The sequence below is a fragment of the Electrona antarctica genome (assembly GCF_951216825.1).
Source record: "Electrona antarctica genome assembly, chromosome: 22".
NCBI lineage: Eukaryota > Metazoa > Chordata > Actinopteri > Myctophiformes > Myctophidae > Electrona > Electrona antarctica.
The window spans coordinates 21,425,562-21,442,416 of NC_136805.1; the positions used below are offsets into that span (position 1 = coordinate 21,425,562).

At 44.6% G+C, this 16,855-nt stretch overlaps 1 protein-coding gene across 1 annotated transcript in view; it reads left to right on the forward strand.

Annotated features, from left to right (window-relative positions):
* Window positions 1-1,603, forward strand: part of ankfn1b (ankyrin repeat and fibronectin type III domain containing 1b) — a gene marked incomplete at both ends in the record, with an annotated part of 212,638 nt that extends 211,035 nt beyond the window's left edge. The window contains 2 exons of the mRNA XM_079492165.1: window positions 372-697; window positions 1,268-1,603. Coding sequence (XP_079348291.1) covers window positions 372-697; window positions 1,268-1,603 — 662 coding nt within the window. The remainder of the gene's footprint in view (window positions 1-371; window positions 698-1,267) is intronic.
* Between the last annotated feature and the right edge of the window lie 15,252 nt (window positions 1,604-16,855).

Below are 16,855 nucleotides of genomic sequence, written 5' to 3' on the forward strand. Positions count from 1 at the left end.
GTAGTTTTCATTTTAGTTTTCATTTGTTTTTAGAGCGGATTTGCTTTTTTATTAGTTTTTACTTTTGAAACTTTAGTCGCTTTCCATACTTTGGTTTATTTATCTGGTGCAGGATTGAATAGGCTAGTATTGTGTAATAAAAACTTAAAAGATAGCATTTCAAATTTTATTCAGTTACAGATGAACCGCCAACAATCCACAAATGCAAACTAAGGGCATTTTGTCTATAGTTTTAGTTTGTTTTAGTTAGTGTTATAAACACACAATTGTTTTTGTATTGTAGTTTTTATTAATTAACGATGAAGGTTTTTAAATGTTAGTTTTCGTTATTTCCTTGGTTTAAGTTAACTCTAATAACCTTGCCTCCTCAGCCCACCACCATCACCACCACCACCACCATCACGTGCACCACCACCCGTACTGTCACTCGGCCGTCTCGGCCGCGCCCTCGCCCTCCGTCTCCCCGGGGAGGCGCTGGCACCACCGGCCGTCCTCCGTGGACCGCTGCTGCTGCTGCTGCTCGGCCGACAGGTGCCAGCCCCGCCCCCTGCCGCCCACCCGGACCCTGTCGGAGGACAGCGGCACGCAGAGACTCTCCGACACCTCCTCGCCCGGCGCCCACAGGAAGGGCTGGGCCGCCACGCTCCGCGTGTACCCGCAGTACCGCACGGGGCTGCCCAAGGAGACCAGCGTCAAGGTACAAATGAAGCACTACTGTTACAATAAGTTTAACTCAGTTTTTTGAAATTTGTTCACATATATTTTATGTTAGTCAGATGTAAGTTGTTTACTTGTCAAAGAGGCCTATGTATGTTATCTAACTAACAGTTACTAACAGTTATTTAAATGCTAGGTGTGATGTTCACCTGCCATCCTATTTACATTGTAACACTGCCTAATAAGTGGCAGTAATGGCGCAGCAGTGGCTCAGGGGTAGAGTGGCCGGTAGAGCAGCTGGATGGGAACCTTGAGGTTCCTAGTTCGAACTTCGAACCCAGGCTCCCCCAGAGTTAGTGTCGAAGTGTTCTTGAACAAGACTCTGCCTTGCATGGTTTCCTCCACCATCTGTGTATGCATTTGTGTGTGAATGCGTGAATGTAAAATCTATGTAAAGCACTTTGGATAAAAAAGCTATATAAATGAATGCACCATTTATACCATTTAAGTATGTAATACTAATTACTTGACGTGGTGTGTTTATTTATATCCATTTCCAAATCCTGACTGACGACTCCGTCCGGCTCCCGTCTCGTCTCTCACCGTGCAGCTCCATGTGACTTCAGGCACGTCGGCGAGGGAGATGGTCCAGCTGGTGGTGCAGGAGATGAACCTGGTGTCTCGGCGGCTGCTGGGCGGCAGCAATGGTGGAGGAGGAGGAGGAGGAGGAGACGACAGCGAGCATGAGGAGCCGGGCGTCTACTACAGTCCCGAGCAGCTGGAGCACTTTGGCCTGGTGCTGGTGGTGGAGGACAGGGAGAAGTGGCTCCAGGACGACTTCTGTCCCCTGGAGCTGCAGAACCCCTGGCTGCGGGGCAAGCTGTGCGTGCGCATCAAGGAGTACTCCCCGCTGGCGCTCAAATACAGCCGAGCCACCACGGTGTGAAGATGGAACCCCCCGTGGGGAGGGGGGGGGGGGGGGGGGGGGGGGGGGGAGGGGTAAACATTCTAGGCCTAGGGCACTGTTTCCCAAACAGTGGGTCGGGACCAAACTTTGCGTCCAATTTTTATGGGTAAACAAATAGCCCTTTATTTTTTGTTTCCTACATCTTTGGTTTATTATTATTTAAATTTTCTAATTTAAAAGCAAAAAAGAGTCATGAATTAGAAACAAATTCAATGATTTTTCAAAAGAATTTCATAAATAAAATTCAATAAATTACATAAATTAGGAAACAAATAGTAGTGGTGGTAGTAGTAGTAGTAGTAGTATAGTGAAAATAGCTTGTAGATCGGCTATTTTCTCTAGTTTGGGTCTCCGAGGGAGACACCAACTTTCTCTTTTTGGGCTAAAAGGTTTGGGAACCAGTGTTCTAGGCTAGGGGTCACATTTGGGAGATTGTGCTATATACTGTAGATGGAGGATGTCCTTGGTTGAACTGGTTCATTTTGTGGTCAGATGGGGAAGTGTTGGGACTATAGGACTGGGAGCTCCTCAGACCAGACCATCCTTAAGCCCACCACCCCCTTTTTCTACCCTCCGGGTGCGCTTTTATCGTTACAATTGTCTGTTTTGTTGTTTTCTGGGATGCTGCTGTGAGACTCTTATGTTTCCATGTGTTTTACTTTGTTGTTTTTTTTGTTTTTTTTTCCTTTCATACAATAAGATTCCTTTTTTTTCCTCTATACATCTGAAAACCCCTCATCTGGACACCAAATGAACAATAACAAAATGGAACAAAAAATAAAAGAAAGAAGAATACTTGTGCCGTCAGAGTCATTCGTTGGATAAGAAAAAAGAAAAAGAGGGAGAAAAAAAAAGGATGTGACGTGAGGAAGATTAATGGCGCGCCACTGCAGCATCTGGTGTGATTGATGCCAACACATTGGGCAACGTGCTCTGCCAAGACGACATGGGCAGCATCATCAGGCCCCCCTTTTCTTCCCCAACCACACGCGGACAAGGCTTTTCCTATGAACTCTCTCATTGTGTCATTCCCAAAGAGCTGTCGGCTGCAGCCGCCCGGCCCTCGTGTTCCCAGGATGTGGGCTCTGGACCGGGCCCAGAGGACAGGAAGCAATGGGGGGGGGGGATTTGGGCTGGCATCTCCACTTGGGGACGCAATAGGCCCGACGACTTGGCCTGTCAGCCCATCACTCACTCCATCTTTTGCCATTATTTCTGTATATGGCAGCAAGAGAGCCCGCAGCAACCTATAGGCAAGGAGGGCTAGATGGAATAAGAACAGAGAGATAGAGAGACAGACATGGAGAGATGTATGGTGGAAGGCTCTGGTGTTCCTTATCACCCTTCTGCAGCAATACACCCTATCATACCATTCACCATGCTGTACCTGACTAATACGGCCATCTGGTGAAGCAACACAAAACTATATATATAGTTTTCTTTTTTATTGTTTTGTTTTTTTTGTATTGGTTTGGTTTTAGTTTGGGGTTCCTCTGTAATTGGAGAAACTTGTAAATCTTCCACAATCCTGCTGAAGAAGACGTCTGTAGCTATACTGTGCTGAATGTTAACCGGATCAGTGTTTTCTTTCTTGTATTTACTCAAATATGATATTCTACATTAGCATCAATAAAGAGCAGTCGCCAGCCAAGGACAGCCCTCCGAAAACAAGACTAGGTCAAAAACTAGTTCATGGCTGGACCGTGTATGAAATGTTGGAGGCCTTTTGATTATAAACAATGCATACAGGAAGTGGTGGCACTCGTAACTTAGTTTTAGCATAGCTTAATCCTGTATCTTCATCAGTCAGTGATGTTAAAGTTTTTGTGTTATAACCATAGAGGTTTGGTTAGTTCATCCAGGCTAATTGGAACCAAGAGATATGCGTCAAATTAAGAAACGGTTGATTACTACAACCCATAGCCTGGAGGGACGATAGCTCTATAGTGATTGGCTAGTTTGTTCTTAAGCCTACAAGCTGACCAATAGTGTAACTAACAAAACTATTACGTCCCATAACCTGGAGAGACAATTGCTCTGCGATTGGTAGGTCATTCTTTGGCCAACCAGCTGACCAATGGTGTATCACTCAGTGACTCAGGCATTTGCGTTTACAGGGCTGGCAATGCTGTTAAAACTATCCTATTGTTGAAGGGATGGATCATGTTTTTTAAGAAGCTCATCTGATAAAATATGAGGTCCCTTGCCTCAGTTTTTTGGTCTTAGAGACACTGAAGGAAGACCTTTTATAACAGTTTTGCTCAGTGGGCTGGCTATTTCTCACAAGCTTTGTTCCCTGTTTTACATTACGGCTTACAGCATACCAGGACTTAAATATGGTAGGCTGTTTCAAGTAAGCTATTTAAGGTTGACTTGCACTGGCATTGCTATCAAAATGCTTATAACTTGTGCTTCGTATTAACCACAATGCAGATGCAAGTGTATTTTAGTGTATTTGGACTGAGCGAACTCCAAGTTCATGACAGAAGTGTTTCTTAAAACCTAATCTATTCCTTTAAGACAGTTGTAGGAAACTGTGCCAAGTTTGGATTTCTCTGTTCAATACAGTGCCGTGTACAGTACAACAGTTCAACATACCGTGGATATAGGAATGCCCACATGTTGCTTTCATAATGTGGAGCTGGGCTTTTCTCCATTCAGTGACTGCAGGCTTTTCTATTTGTCATTTTTCATCAACATTTTTTCATATCACACAATAATTCCCTCCTGTGCACTGAAGACCTCAACCAGGTTGGTTCAATAAAGTGGCTGAGCGTTCTAACAATATATTACAGTATTTCCAAATGTGAAACGAAACACTGACAGTGTGCTCTTGGTATCTTCACGAAATGTAGCACCAGAGATTCCTAAAGCACTACTGAGGTGATGAAGCAAGTCACTGGATGCCTTGTATTGAATGTAAGCCTGCAGTTACTGTAGCCTTCTAGGTTCTGTAGAATCATCTATCTACTGTACATGACCTAATCCCAAAGCCTGATTTATACTTAGGCTAGTTGCGTGCCAGTGTCACGTCTTGAGATCATTACAGATCTCACTGGTGCGCAACTACTGTAAGTATGAATTGGCAAAGGAGCATTCCGTTGGGGAGTTCTCTGACCCTGATAAGAGTTCAGTTTCCCTCAAAATGACTTTGTGTTTACGTGTAATTACTGTATAAAGAAGTCTTGAGAGCAACTGATATTATAAGTTGTAATTGATTTTACTGACGTTTGAACTCTTGTGTTAGTGTTTAGATGTCTCCTTTATTCACATTGTTAACTGCTGTTTATACAAGGCAAAAAATAGCAAAAAACTATAAATAGCGCAAGTACCGAAAACCGAAACTATATGTACATAGACAAAATGGGTGGGAGCAGGGGTTGAATGTACTGTATCTGCTGTAAATGTTAAAAGTATGTAAATGTGGTGCTGTCATCACTTTGGAGGAGGTGGAAGGGGGTTGAGGTTATTATAGACACTTGTCTGTCTGATGAGAGCACTGTGGGGAAAAGGAGAGGGAGTGGGGTCAAATAAACCCTTACCAGGCATAAAATAAAATAAAAGCCTCATATTTACAAGGAGTCGTTGGCAGATCCATCGGACCAAGTCATGAAGGAGACATCACGTCACTTTTTTTAAATCTATTTTTATTGAACAATAAATGAATATTATAAAATAAAAGCCTCTGTTGTTTTTGTGGGTTCCCTTTTAACGGATCACCGCGCTGTGAATGGAGGAAGTCACAAAGTGTCACGTTCGGCCCACTGAACAATACGATGGAACTTCTAAGTGGAATTGGCGTCTTTTAAATACTTCCTGTCTCAGAGATAGTGAAAGAAACACCATAGGAAACAGATAGGAAACACAGTCAAATGTACAGTGTTAATTTAACTCTGAGAGGAATCAAATGGACCGTAATGGGTCCATTTGTTTCAAATTGTTTGCTCCTAAACTTTAGAGCAAACAATTTGTCTAAAGGGACCCTTGCTTGGTTCCATTTGTATATTCTCAGAGTTGAATTAACACTCTTTTTTTAACCGGCCATCAGCCATGTCTCAACTATACAGCTGTGTTCTACATTATAAGTAGTATAAACCCCAGTAGATTCAATGATTATTTTTGGCATATCTCACCAACCATAAGGAACACAACATGATTATTTTTCGAGTGTAGGCAGAGCCAATTTTCTTTGGAGCTTATTCATTTAGGCTGAGGTTTCAGCTACATGTAGCCGTGCACCTCCGGAAGCCATTCACTTGCCCGAGAATTAATGACAAATAGAGAGAGGTCACTTGTTCGTGCAGATGCTGTGTTGCAATGATCTCATGAGTGTTTGCTGCCCAGTTGATGAAAACTGAATGGTGGGCAGCTGCATGGAGAATCTATCTGTAAGCATTAAGACATAACTATGAGAATCTTGCCATCACCAGCGAAGAACAATTGTGCTATACTATCACCACAGGCTTGCTGTACATTCTAACAGAGGAGTTGGATGGGGTTTATGTTTTCACTCCATGCCATTTGTCTATTAGCAGGATATTTCCAAACATTATGAATGGATTTGCATTAAACATTGTGGAAAGTTTGGTCATGAGGCAAGGAAGAACTGATTTTCACGCTGTTTGGCCAAAGGGGGATGTGGTGATGGCGATGAGTGTGGCCCCTTGCAAAAAGGCACAGGAATTAATGTATAATTAACCACTGTATAACCAACGAGCTTGATGGGAACCAGAATGTTAATCTATTTTGTGTAGCATGACAGAATAGGAAACCTACATTACTGGCCCTGGAGATCTAATTTCCAATAATAGGCCAATGTGAAAAGGGTGCCATTTCTTCTTATGCCTTTGATGGCAATTGGATGATTTGAGGCATTTTGTTCCAAAAATGTGCTTTGCAAAAATCCACCTGTTGGTGGCACTATAACAGGCCAATGTGAAAATTGGCCTGTTATAAATATAAATATTCCTCAGCCTAGTACGAAAGTGCGTGAAAGATTTTACGTAAGTTGCACGCTGCGTTCATGATTTGAGGCTTTTTGTTCAAAACGGGCCAGTCCTGCAAACTTTGAAAGCCAATGGAATATGAAATATCGGACAGATCCGTCTTGAGTACATGACTATAGAGATACAAAATCTGACAAAATCTGGAGGAGTAATAGCAAAAAATGACGGCCTCCTGGTGGCGCTATAACAGGCCGTTCAGGCAAATTTGTGGCAGAGGTTCATCGTTAGCATCTAGGGAGTGTGTGTGCAAAATATGGCATGGATCGGGCCAGCGGTGCCGGAGATTAGCTGGTAACGGATGGACGGACACACACACACACACACACACACACACACACACACACGGACGGAGTGCAAAACATATTCTCTCCCCATGCCTTCGGCCTGGTGGAGACAAAAATCTAAGTAGTGGGTAATTATCCAACAAAGAAATATCTTGACAATCACATGCAGAGCCATTTAAGGAGACATGTGTCATCTCCATTCACTTCATCGGGGCAGGTCTTCAACACACACACACACACACACACACACACACACACACACACACACACACACACACACACACTTATTGGCGGAATAGTGACAAAGCCCTGAACTGGACGTTTATGGAATGCACTGGTGTCTATGGGCAAGTGTTTGTCACTATTTTGAGTTACATAAACCACATGCATGGCCACTGCTGTTTTCTGCCCCTCTATTGGCTCTCTCAACACAAGGCTCTAGTGTAGGTCGTGAAGGTACAGTAGCCTATAATAGGCCTATAGCACCATCTTTCTAGTTGTAAACGTTTTATATAAGCCTACTGCCTGTCCTAAGAAAATGTGTTAATGTGGACCTATGTTGTGATATTTGGTCATTTCTTTAATAAAACTTCAGGGGGACAAAATAAGTAATTTAGACAGTCACAGACTAGCTTTTCAATTTTATTAAGGTATTAATTAAGGCAATTCCAACTAAGGTGCCTGACTGACAGGTCTCTAAACAATACATTTCTAGCACATGTCCAGTCCGATGGTCATTTTAGTATAAAACAAAATTCTCAATCAAAAACATTATATAAATACAGTAGCCTAAAGTAGACTACATACATAATGTATTTAAACCAGACAGCATCTGTGAGGTTTCAGAATAATGGCATGGCACCATATGCTCACTGCAGGCCTACAGTTTTATGACATCTGACAAAGCTGGAGATCACTAGTAGGCCTACTTAGGGTTGGCACCTTTGAGATCAGTACTCTACAGGTAGGGAAATATTAGGCTATAACTCTATGAAACCCTCACCATATTTCTAGACCAGCAGTGCTTTCGACCAGTTTCAATTTGTGTAGCATAAAAGCTGAGAGGTTCACATTAGTTCTGTGATATACAATAACATTTGTGATATTGCAAATGTAATTTTTCTTTTTGCAGCTAGCTTAACTTATTAATTGTGCGGGTAATTTAAAAATTGTATTTTGTGTTGTAGTGGAGGTAACTTCCGGGTTGTCCTACAAAACACGTCATCATCCAACGAGGACGAAATTAACGAATACGGGTGACAGCTGTCTGAGCTGTGACAGCATTAATGGCGTCATGCATCCCATAACAAAACAAAACAAGGCTGAAGTCAAAGGTTTCAAAAACGAAAAGAGAAGACAGAGGGCGACCGTTCCTCTACATAATTTAACACAGAAACAAAGGTGGGGTTATTTATTTGTCCATGAGTGATGAAGATGAAGCTTTTTTTAACCTGGAAAGTTAATAATGTTTGACTGTTAATTATTAATAATTCGGCTTGCTAGTTGCTAGCCTACTTTTAGGCTAGCAAGCACTTGTGTTTACCTTTTGCTGTTTTTTCTGAAATAATTAATTCTGCCAGGGCAGGACAGTGCAGTCTAACCTTATCAAACTGATTAGATACCAGACCAAGCAGATTGAGCAGCTGAGCATCAGGGTTGCCATGTCCGATTATTATAAGCGACTTTGGGCTTCTTTTTCCTGTAAAGTCGCTTGTAAATATTAAAGTTGGACGTTGCGTAGTAGTTGCTTATTTGGGCTTTATTTCAAATGTTGTTTGAAGCAGTGGTTCTCAAAAAAAATTATGTCAAGGACCCCCAAATGAATATGTAATTGTCCGCGTATCCCCATCTGAAAACATTTTGTGGCAGGGACCCCTGTACCAGATTTGTGTTTAATGGTTTCAAAAATATATATATTTTTTGCACTTTTCCCCAAAGGTTTTGTGAAAATAACAGATCTATAAGCTCACAGATGCGTTGTGAGCTTGTAGATCGACTATTTTCAAAGGTAACAGGTACCGTCGCCCATAATCCATCTCGCCCTCGCTTTTTTCCGCCGATCTCACGCCGACCGCTCGGTGGTTCTTGTTTTCTTTATTTTGTTTTACTGAGAATAAGGTTAGAAATAAGTTTAGGGTTAGGCATACTTTTACTGGGGTTAAGTTTAGGAATAGGGTTAGGTTTAACCATAATTTACTTAGGTTACTTTAGGAATACCAGGCTGAGCAGTTCCGCCGTCTGTACCATAGAGTATATAAAAGGATAGAGACTGAACTGGCGCGAAGCTCCGCCCCCCCAGCTATTCATGTCAGTGGAAGTTGCTCAGTGGCGTTTTGAAGCACCCGGAAGACTGCCGGAAGTACCGTCTCAGAACGTCTACTTCCGCATTTGACCACCAAATTTTGGTGGTCAAATGCGGAAGTGCAACCGAGCGCTCAATGTTAAAGCCCAGCTGCACGGGGTTTCCCGGTCATGAATCCATGGGTCCGCCTGTAGTCCCTCCTCCTACCACTAGGGAGGAGAGCTTCAACGTTGAATAGCCTCACTGGCCCCTTGGTCTGTACGCCCGGGGCGAGTTGGTAAATGGGCGACTCGTTTGGTATTCTTTTCAAATAGCCGATGATGTATATCTGTTTTAAGTGCTGTTTACTAGTCGCTTCTTTTGGGCTTGTTTTCTTAGACATGGTTGCTTATTTCTCCCGCAAAATCTGGCAACACTGCTGAGAATCCTGTCACTTCAGCACTGCCGTCCTGCTGTCACCAGAGGAGGAAAACACAGCTACTGCCATGAGTGAAGCAGCTGTCAAGCTCCCAACTGTCTGGGCAAGGTGAGCAGCAGCATCTTGTTGAATGAGTCCATAGTAGACAGAAATTAATATGTTGAGAGACAGGCAGAGAGCTAAAGAGATAACAGGAACAGAGAGCTAAAGAGATAACAGCCTTTCCTGTTATCTCTTTAGCTCTCTGCCTGTCTCTTTCAAATATAATATAGTAAACATTAGCCTACTCAGTGTGTTACTTTTATAGTTCTCAATCTCTACATCACGATGAGTTGGTGTCTTGGATGATATTATCGAACTGGTCTCATATGGTTATATGGACAAAATCTAATATTAGGATATGTTTGACAAAATAAACATTTACGCAAAGAGATTTTTAACAATCATCAGCAATACTTTGTGTAATAGAAAATGACAACACAAACTTTACTAGAACGCGTCCTTGCTATAATGCAAAACCAGGAAAAGACACAATTATCCACAATTCCAGACAATCTAGTCTCAATCATGAGATCGATATAATATCGTTATATTGCCAAACCTGGAGGATTGAGGCCTTTTCCCATAGGATGGCAGTGGAAAAAGTAAAGGTGCCTTGTTACTGTAGCTGGTTAAGTTCAGGCATAGGTTTGTTGTGTTTTAAGAAAGAAACAGTTTTCACTGTAAATATAGTGTTGGCATCAGTGCTGTGGTCTAGGTTTTTTCAGATGGTATAGGCCTACCATAATTATTCCCTGCACCGTGAAACATGCGCACATACGCTTTCGCGTGGTCAGACTCATTTCATTGGATGAAACAATTAGCAGACGATATATACTCTTTCCCCAAAACACCTTGGCCCGCCAGTGTTGGGAGTAACAAGTTACTAGTAATCAGTGTTGTAGTGCTACTTTTAGAAGTGGGGAGGCCCCATAATGCACATGCACGCGCATTCACGTGTGCGAACGCGGACACGCACACACTATTAAAATATTCTGCACACGTAATATGAAAACATTGTGACAGCGCACCTTGACCAATATGAAAACTTTACATTGCATAATTAATTATAATTAATTATTAATAATAAATCGGCCTCAGCCCTATTGTGTGTCGGGCTAGCGAGTGGGAGACTGGGGTTCAATCAAAACCAGCTCCTGCACATCACTACACTAGTGAAAGCCTACCTTTGTGTTGGATGTGATAGTTAGGGATGTGAATGACTCACTATTTGGCAAATCGATAAATCGAGAGAGAAAATTGACACGTCAATCGATTTTTTCCTTTTTTTGTGGGGGGAATTGGCCACTCGATACCCATTTTGTTTTCCTTCTGTCTGGAAGAGCAGTCCCCTCTTTAGTTTCTTGCTTTTCTTTTCCCGTCAAAACTTCTTTCTCTGGAATTTTCCTCACCCGATTGATGGTCTGAGGACAGAGGGTTTTTGTTAAATGTGCGCCTGTAATGCCCTTTGAGATTAAGGTTAACCACTTCAAACCTGGCATCCCAAATTCAAGATTGTTCAAGAATTCTTTCAGAACTACCAGTAAGACACCCTGATGGCGAGAAGTGCACGCATCCTCCTGGGTGACGGCAGACTGCTATGCGAGTGCTGGCTCTTTGGCATGGGGGGTCAGATCAACATATGGAAGGAATTCTGTACTGCATGGCCATATATGGAGCGTATCTTGTGTGTACAGGGTTTGATGAGCTGGTCAGATCAACATAAGGAATATCAGAACAGGTCAGCTCCATATATGGAGATCTAAGGGTGGCAGCGGAGGCAGTGTCTTGAGTGTACAGCTGGGTCAGGGTCCTAGGTAGGCCTTAAGTTTCAGGCCTGTTGAGAATGAGAACTCTAGTTTTCGGCGGCTGCTGGTCACGGCTGCACTAATAACTTTGGGGCGGGCCTGTCTAGAGTTTGAATGGCCAGGTATCAGTCAAAAGGGAAACATCGAAGAGGAAGGACGGGTGGGATCAGGAATGTCAGAACAGGTCAGCTCTTATGGAGATGGGGGCGGGATGTCACGAGGCGTGACCATATATAGAGGCGTGATGTCACGAGGCGTGATGTCACAAGGTGTGACCATATATAGAGGTGTGACGTGACACACGGAAATTCAGGTTTTCATAGTAAATGCGACCTATGGTCGCAATAAGAAATCTACAACTTCACCATCCACTCGACTCCCACCACAGTACCTGTGAATTACCTCCACAAAATGAAAACATGGATGCCATCTGACTCAAAATCTACTCAAACTGAACAGCAGTGTAACTGAGCTCATGGTAACTTGTGGCACACAAGGTTGGAGATTTTCTTCTGGATGTCAACAGCTGCTCTACAGTATATATCTCCATCTCCAGATGTCCGCAACCTGGGTGTCATCCTTGATTCCACCCTCTCCTTGCTGTCACACATTAAATCCATCACCAGATCTGCCTTCTACCACCTAAAAAACATCTCCAGACTCCGGCCCTCACTCTCGGATTCTGTGGCTGAGACCCTTATAAATTGCCTTCATCGCCTCCCGTCTGGACTAGTGGAGTTCTGTTCAGGGTTCCCATGCAGCGAAGCCCTGGACAGGCTCCAGAATGTGCAGAACTCAGCTGCCAGGGTTCTCTCACCCACACCAAGCCCTGGCAGCACATCACCCCCACCCTTATCCACCTGCACTGGCTGCTGGTTAAATTACACATCACATCACAAACTCCTCCTCGCCTACAAATCTCTCCATGCCCTTGAACCCCAGTACCTGTCTGATCTCCTACGATCATCATACTATACTCCCTCACGGAACGTACAGTCCTTTGACATTGATCTCCTCAGTCTTTAGCCGCTGCCCCCCCCCCCCCCCCCCCCCAGCATGCAAACATTTGTCCACAGAGCCTTCAGTGTGGCAGCCCCCCTCTGCAACTCTCTCCTGACAGATTTGCAATGCACTGGACACATTTAAGTTTGCCCTGAAAAGGCGTATTGGTGCGTTTTGGTGTAAGGTGTCCTTGTCCTATATAAATAAATGTAAGTTGTTGTTATTATTATTATTACAAGCTCTCACTGCTTTGAGTTGTGAGCTATCGTCACTATTCATTGTATGGCAAATTATAGGGCATAAGTGTTTATAGGCTATAGAAATAAAGTTGAGTTGAGTTAATGTATCTCAACTATAAGGTTATGAATGTCCAGTTGCTAAAAGATTTTTTTTAAATTCAAGCAGTTTCTCTTGGGGACAGAGCAAACGTTTAGCATGAAATTAGCACAGTAAAACATGCAACTTTCTCCAACGGCTACAGCTGTGTACCTAAAGTCACTTTTTACATTTTTTTATTCGCCATTCTTGAGCTGAGAATCCGCCTGGCCAGCTTGCTTTCGGCAGTCTCATATCACAGCGTTCCCTAGCTGGCACCAGGGTGTATTTTTTTTCAGCCCTTAAGCAAATAAAACGCTGCATGCTTCCCTGTCAACAGATCCTACACACACTAATGTGGCGGTGGACACACAAGCACGCACAGTGGCTCACACAGTGACACACACACGGGAGTATTAATATATAGACGTGCAAATGCCCGTGTATATCATCTGGAAGATTTACACTTTCTGCACGAACGACCACACACGCTTTTCACGGCGCACATGTCCTGCACACGTCACATAGACGTCGAACCTATGCCTTTTAACACAGGCCCTTTACCGTTTTATCGACAGTAACTCAAGAATTGTGCTAGAATTGTGACACCTCCTAATTTTAAACCTTCAGACTCCGGGAAGACCCGTGCTAAATATAAACCCTGGCATATCTCAAAATAATTTTAAAGAAAACATTCCAAAAAGGCCATGAATAGTGGCGATTCACACTCATAAAAGAGAATCTGAGCGGAGCAGAGGGCTTAGCTCCGGGAACGTCCAGTGACCGATGACTCGACAAAATATGTGCAGCCGAGCTGTGACGGGGGAGGGAGGGAGGGGGACATACTGTATGTGGTCTGGATCATTTGATAGCTGGTTTCATCAGCACTTCCACTGCTGTTGACCTCCATACTAGTGGAAGAATCCAAACTGAGATTTGCATAATGTGTGTGTGTGTGTGTGCGTGCGTGCGTGCGTGCGTGCGTGCGTGCGTGCGTGCGTGCGTGCGTGCGTGCATGCGTGCGTGCGTGCGTGCGTGCGTGTGCGTGTGTGTGTGTGTGTGTGTGTGTGTGTGTGTGTGTGTGTGTGTGTGTGTGTGCGCGCGTGTGCGTGCGTGCGTGTGTGAGCATTATGTAAGTTAGCAAAACACTACTGCTGGTGTCTTGAAAAGGAGCAGTGCTGACTGAGCCACAGATCTCTCCTCCGTTTCATCCACAGCCTTCGACTTGACCCCTCTCTGAGGTCAGTGAAGCTAGTTTGGAGGCCCAAGTCGTGCGCGCGCGCGCGCGTGTGTGTGTGTGTGTGTGTGTGTGTGTGTGTGTGTGTGTGTGTGTGTGTGTGTGTGTGTGTGTGTGTGTGTGTGTGTGTGTGTGTGTGTGTGTGTGTGTGTGTGTGTGTGTGTGTGTGTGTGTGTGTGTGTACAGAAGCCTGAACATTCATCTTATCCAGTGGATATCTTATTGTATGTACGTCTGCACTCGCAAATTGGGACACGCCCACATGTGTGCGTGCGCCTTAAAAACACCTGTTGTCCGGCGACCGTCCCGCACGCTCCAATTGTGCGTCTCAAATCCCGAGAATAGATCTTCTTAGAAGAATTAGTCACTAAGTAAAAACAAGCATGTCCTTAACATATGTCAGCCCTGACATGTGGCCGACTGTGGGTGACATGGTGACACAACCCCTCTCTCTCCTCTCATTCCATTCTGTGGGTGACATGGTGACACAACCCCTCTCTCTCCTCTCATTCTATTCTGTGGGTGACATGGTGACACAACCCCTCTCTCTCCTCTCATTCTATTCCATTCCATTTCTGCGCTGAGTGATCACCTGTTGCACCCCCGACGGCTACACTCCCATCGCCACCACCACAGACCCACCAATCCTCTCATCCGGCAACCTCAGCCCCGCACTCACTAGCGGACCTGTGGCTGCATATAATGTACACGTGTGTGTGTGTGTGTGTGCGTGCGTGCGTGCGTGCGTGCGTGCGTGCGTGCGTGCGTGCGTGCGTGCGTGCGTGCGTGCGCGCGTGCATACAGTGGGTGGAAAAAGTGGGGCCTGCCGCCGTACAGCTTAGATGACTGCATCATTCAGCTCTCTCTCTCTCTCTCTCTCTCTCTCTCCATCTCTCTCCCTCTCGTACTCTCTCTCTCTCTCTCTCTCTCTCACTCCCCAGGGCCCATAAACCTTTAAAGCACCTATAAAACACTTGGCGAGGCCTTTTTGAAGTTTTTATGAAGATCTGGCTTTATTGTTCCCAAGAGATGAGCCCCGCTCCTCTGGCGCCTCAGAGCTTTCTGGAAGTGCCAGTGAATGCAGGGAGGGGGGGCGGCGGCAGAGAGGAGGGAGTCCCAAGTGCATGGCGGGGGGTTGGAGTGGGGTGGGGCAGGGGGCACCACGGAGCCTGGGTTTTTATGCCCTGCGTGCGTGCGTGCGTGTGTGCGTGCGTGCGTGCGTGCGTGCGTGCGTGCGTGTGTGCGTGCGTGCGTGCGTGCGTGCGTGCGTGCGTGCGTGCGTGCGTGCGTGCGTGCGTGCGTGCGTGCGTGCGTGCGTGCGTGCGTGCGTGCGTGCGTGCGTGCGTGCGTGTGTGAAGCTTATAAACAAAGGATGTGGTAGTAGTAATAGTAAGTAACGTATGAAGATGCCAACGAAACGGAAAGACATTTGATTTGAATGTAATTCAATAGTAGGGTGTAATGATGGCAACAACAGTTATAACATAGGCTGTTGCCTAATATTCTGTCAAATTCAAGTCAATGATTCCATGTTTGGTCATTTTACATTTCACACAGACACATCATAAGGTCATTTTACATTTCACACAGACACATCATAAGGTCATTTTACATTTCACACAGACACATCATAAGGTCATTTTACATTTCACACAGATACATCATAAGCATTGATAATAACTCAAGAGTGTATTTTCTTTCCGACCTTTTACACACTGCATTAAATTATTATAGGTTGTGCAAACGTGCACACTATAGTGTGCACGCACACAAGTGTGCATGTGTGACAGCACATGTGCATGTCTGCTAGGTTGTTGCGCGTGCGTTTGAATGCGCAGACGGTGGGGCTGGTGCGGCTGCGTCCTTGTTGTTTGAAGTGGGGCTCTGTTGTTCACATGGAGCTAAATGAATGGAGCCGGACCCCCCTCCATGTGTCTGATCCAGCGGCACCGGCCTTCCCTCCCAAATCCCGGCTCCGACGCCCGACTCACCGGCCCCTCAAAGGAACAGTTGGCAAACGGACGGCCCATTAAACAGGCACGGCCGCCGAGCACTCACCTCCAACACTTGTTGTAGGAACAGAGGAGGGAGGGAGGGAGGGAGGGAGGGAGAGAGAAGTAAAAGGAAAGAAGAAAGAAAGTGAAAGTGTGTGCGTGTGCGTGTGTGCGTGCACGCATGTATACGCCCCATACCATGTTAAAGATTTAAAGTGCTTTTGACACACACATTCACCTAGTAAAGTGTGTGTGTGGTGTGTGGGTAGTCACAACCCAGTGGCCATGACATTAGTCTATATTGGTGGCTTTGACCATGCCTTTACACTCCATAATCAGTTACAGGGCATGTGCTTGTGCACGTGTGTGTGTGCGCACACGCACACACACTTGTGTAAAAGAAAGCTGTTCTTTCTTAATGTGGTTTATTGTTGTGAAAGTCTGTATTGTATAGGGCAAAGTGTGACAATTGTGTTGCATGTGTTTTATTTGTAGCCTTAGCTGATATTGAATTGAAGGCCCACCAGTATATGAATTCAATTGCATAATTAATATACACTTTAACACTGGCATCCCAATTTTGAGCATTATGGCTAAATTCAAATGAAACGATTATGACAATGATTTGAAAACAGCATCTGTTGTGAACTTGTAGATTGTACTGTCTTTTGTGGTTAAGTGGTTAAGCATCTTAGCATGAGGCTGTTGGAGGTTGGGACAAGGCTGTGTTTGACCCTATTTACCTGGTTCCTGTAGTTTGGTGCCATTGTGTCTGAAAAGGTTCTTAAGAGGCCAGTTAATTATTGAGTTCTACCCCATTGTCCTG